The following is a 4,705-nucleotide window of genomic DNA, read 5'->3' as shown; positions in this document are numbered from 1 at the left end:
TCATGCATGTCCTTGCGCTGCCGAAAGAGTGAAAACGCTGTGTAACTACTAATTGTTTCTTATTCTCAAGATCTGGATATCACGTTTAGATTTATCTGCAACTAACTTAACTCGACACTGTACATGAGGAAAGCATGTTTTGGTCTACTTTGGAGCTGCTGAGTAATTATCTCCCTGAGATTGGCTTGACTGGTGTTTACACGGTCGCTATATTAACGATTGTTGGCTTCTATTCCGATTGTCTACGGCAAAAGCGAAAAGAAAAAGAGTCCTACGATGACCAAGATCAGCTCGGTAGGCGACTGGGAGTCTTTGAAAGCGTGATTGATGATTTGCATAGCTATGGGGGAAGTATACGAACGATTGTTCTTTTGCTAAAATCGAGAGTTCAGCTTCAAGCGAGTGAGGTTCGTGAAGTTTTGGAACGTTTGCCAAGAAAACATCCTATTCTTCGTATGCGAGTCAAAGAGATCGATATCAAAGGAAGAGGAAGACCGCTGAAATGTTTTTTGGAGATGGAGGAACCTTGTACTTTAGACTTTTATGTCAAAGGCCATAAACCTGCTCGAAACTGGGAATCTACGTTTGAAAAAGAACTTCAGAGTCCTTTCCAGGTTTCCACGGGCCCCCTGTGGAGAGTTAGAATGCTCCGGGAAGAATATGACCCAAGGGAGGGGTCGTACAGTAATACTCTGGTCTTCACAGTGCATCATCTCATTGCAGATGATACCTCTCTTCTCAATCTTTCCAGGGATTTCTTAGATTTCTTGAACACTAAGCACAAAAACAACTCCCAAGACTGGGATGAAAAATTACTGTTAAATACTCCACCCTTGAGGCCGTCTCTAACAGAAATTATTAAAGGCCATCTAACTCTCTCACGGCTGGAGAAAGTATTTCTTGCCGTCAAGTCAATCTTGGCACAAATGTTAAAAAGGATCATGGGTAAGCCAAGACATCAGTTTACTGGAGTTTTTCCACCAACAAGTTTGCAAGATCCAAGTATAATTAAGAAAACTTGCATTCTGACAAAAGTTTTGCACAAAGAAGCCCTTTCAATGCTTGTGAGAAACTGCAAGGAGAACAGGTGCTCTGTACACGGAGCTTTCATTGCTGCGACAAGCATTGCCATGGCAACCATGTTGCAAAATGGCAAGATAAGAATACCAACAACAATTCCTGTGAGTTTTAGTGTCAATGTCAGACAAGAATGCAAGCCACTGGTGATGGGAAATGAGTTGGGTTGCTTCTCGTTAGATTGTGACCTTAAGATTCCTGTGCCTGCAAGCAATAAAATAGAGGAACCCTTTTGGAACTTAGCCAAGAAATGCACAGAAGATTTACACCAAGCTGTTTCTAAAGGCAATCATCACTCTACATTGAAGGCACTTTGCACATTGAGCATAGACTATGCAAGGAAGATGTACAAAATCTGTAAGAACAAGAAAACAGCAGGGCGTTTGGATACTTTGATCAACATATCCAATTTAGGTTGCCACAATTTTGGAGATGAAAGTGGTAAAAAGTATTTTGAGTGTAGCGGAGCATATTTTGCCAGTGCTGGGCATAATTTTGGTCCTGTGTTTGAAAGCAATGTTGTCACCATAAATGATGACCTGTTTTGGAGCATTGTATATTACAGCAATGTGGTTTCACAAGACATTGCCTCCCAATTTACAGATTTAGTTTTTGAAACTTTAAATTTTTATACCTAATGCTTGTTAAATTTGATATGGTGAACTAAAGATAACTAGGTCTTAAGTTTTTTTTGTCGATCACATGTATTTAGTTTAAGAGGTTTTGTTTTCTTGGTACAGTCAACTTCCTTGAGAGTGGACACTATAGGGACTTCGAGTTAGTGTCCTAATTGGTGAGAGTGCTTAATAGTAGGAGTTTGTATCAGTGAAACATAGATGCAATTTATTATTTTTGCGTAGGATTTAGCCGCTGCCAGTATTGGGGTGTCCGTTATAGTGGGGTGTCCGCAAGGCAAGAGTTGACTGTATATGTAGTTCTCATGTTTTGTACCTAGACACAGAGAGATCACAATTGCCTTGATATTACACAAATATCCACTCAACAAGTTATTGTCCATAAAAAATATAAGCAGTTCTTTCAAGCACCTATTAATACTCCTCTGCTCAGTTATAGATGTGTTTACTTTCATGTCATTGTCAGGTGTCTTTGTCTTTCAGCTTCTTATGTAACCAACAATTAGGCAGTTAGACTCCACGCTGTTGCATGTTGTTGGTAGTTGTTGGGAGTTGTTGTGCAAAGTTTGAAACTGTACAAACTTTTGAGCCAACAACTCCCAACATTTCTTGTGCTCTGTGGTCGCCAAAGTGTACTGCAATAATGTTGGATCTGTTGGCACAGCTTAATTCCAACATTGTTGAGGCCACACAAGTGCATTACACATGGTCTCCTTAGAGTTTAGTTTAGTCTTATGGGCTCTAACCTTCCCATGATGCTCTACAGGTCCCAATATTGTTGGGAGTCGTTGCATCCGTTTGCACACCACTGCCAACAGTGGAGTTGTTTCGGCCATTTGCACATAGCTTAAGATTGTAAGCTGTTCTTGATATTATTACAATATTATTGTTACCATGAATTAGTAATGCAAATAATTGATAAACTAGCGGTGTAATCAATTTACAAGTAATTAGCAATTAATGAGTGAGGCTGAGTAGGATATGAACAATTAAGCAGATCGAGGAGGATGTAATCCACAGAGGCCGAAGGCCGAGGTGGATAACATCCTCCCAGATCTGCTTAATTCTTCATTATCCTACAAAAGCCGAATTCATTAATTGGTTTTTCTTCTTGCTGTTTCTGCTAAGTCTTTAGCCATTATTTCGCCTAGTTCCAGCTGTAGTTCTTACTCTTGAAACGAGTGAAGTGTTCGCCATTTTAGTTTTCACAACAAAAACAACTCAATCTGGTCCCCAGGTCTTCTCGGTTAACGGTTCATTAACCTGTAGAACGCTGCATTTTTTGATGTCATTTCCACATTAAACACAAAATTCTTCCAGAATTTGGTCATCAGTAACTGGTTATTGGCTTTTAGCCAATCACAATTGGGGAAATATTTTGAATGAATAATAATGATCAATTAATTTAATATAAATCCTGCTTACCAAAACAGGGTGTGTAGATGGCACAAGTGTAATTATGGTCCCATCTGTAACAACATTTGGACCCAAGCGTAATAAAAGTCCCATCTGTTATAACATTTGGAACCCAGGCATAATAAACGTCCTTAATCTGTAATAATATTTGGACCCAAGTGTAATGAAGGCTGTATTTGTAAAAGTGACCTTTATACTCAAACCGGTAAAATACCAACAACAAATTATGACCAATAAGAGGTAAAAAGTGTAAAATCACGTGGCCCGCGGAAACCAACCCCTGCCATTTAATTTTATCTTCATGGCTTTCATGTCACTCTCAAACTGAATTATACACCTGGTTAGAAGTGTGGCTAGAAAAGTATTAAATTTTGAAGAGCAGGAATTCTTTTCTTCTGTATTATTCTGACTTCCCCAAAAAGCTTCATTTGCCTGTTGGGCAAGTTAAAAGCAAAACTTGCTATCCACAAGCAAATCCACTTTTGCCCCACGTTATCAGACAGTACTTTCTTGCACGCTCCAAAAATTTTGTGGGGGACTTGTCTCAATAATTCTTGGGCTTGTACACAATGTAGATGCTACAACCAGTTGCATGTACTGAGACACTGTACCGTATTTTGGCTTAAATCGCCTGTTCATGATCTTGACTCCACCCTTTATATAGAATAATAGTATATAAGACCACTCTCAAAACTTGGAAGAACAACTTTGAATGGTAGGGAGGAGGGAGGTCAGTATTATATCTCACAGACCAGCAAGGATTTGAAGCAAGAAAGGTTTTTTCGTCGGAGTGTCTCAACATCTTTGCCCCCTAAATATATCACCCGCCAGCGTACTTGTAGTTTACTTAACACCTTTACTTCCACAGTCTTAGTACCCACCCAAATGTACACAGTATAGTCCCGGGGGGGATACTCCTGGGAATTCTTAGTGGGGGTGTGCCGCCCGCTTCTTCAAATCATGTCCCGATTTCAGACCAAAAAATATAATTTTCCACACCCGTTTTCAAACTAGACCTCTAAGATCCGTACCCGTTTTCAGACCGGGCCTTTAGGCAGAAATTATATTATCATTACTTAGATTAGAGCGCAAACAAACAAATTTTTCAAATCTATTTGGAATTCGCATATTTCTCTTTCTTTCTCATTCATTTGGAATTGAAACTACAAATACGTTCACACACTCCCGTAGTTCCCTCGAAAACCATACCCGATTCCAGACCAAAATGGGCAAAGTGTACACCCGTTTTCAGACCAAAACGGCGCAAAACCCTACCCGATGGGGCGGCGCATACCTATATGGCTTATATAAAGGAGTACCCCCCTGGGGGTATAGTCGAACATCCCATAAGTGGCCACCCAAAATTCAAAGACTCAGTGGTCGTTTAAGGATGGTGGTCCCTTGCGAGAATTCACCCACATGTGGTCTCTTCCAAGAAGAAGTCTTTTAATGAAGATCAATTTATTACATGAAATTTCTAAGTTATGAAATGTCGGGTTTCAATTTACAAGGAAAGTTTTTTGTTAACTCTTAAGTGGCATAGTACATTCAGCAAACAAAGAAATCAGAGCATGCCT

General features: G+C 39.7%; 1 protein-coding gene across 1 annotated transcript; it reads left to right on the top strand.

Annotated features, from left to right (window-relative positions):
• Window positions 1–3,513, top strand: LOC140929032 (uncharacterized). Its single transcript, XM_073378852.1, has one exon. The coding sequence runs from the start codon at window positions 135–137 to the stop codon at window positions 1,713–1,715; it is 1,581 nt and encodes a 526-aa protein (XP_073234953.1). The 5' UTR covers window positions 1–134; the 3' UTR covers window positions 1,716–3,513.
• Window positions 3,514–4,705: the final 1,192 nt, after the last annotated feature.

This window comes from Porites lutea, chromosome 2 (assembly GCF_958299795.1).
Source record: "Porites lutea chromosome 2, jaPorLute2.1, whole genome shotgun sequence".
NCBI classification, from domain to species: Eukaryota; Metazoa; Cnidaria; class Anthozoa; order Scleractinia; family Poritidae; genus Porites; species Porites lutea.
Note: the sequence above shows the minus strand (reverse complement) of the source record. Positions and strands in the feature narration are given on the sequence as shown.

What these genes read in the sequence shown, in the direction of transcription:
- LOC140929032 (XM_073378852.1), top strand. Translation starts at nt 135, where the DNA reads ATGTTTTGGTCTACTTTGGAGCTGCTGAGTAATTATCTCCCTGAGATT.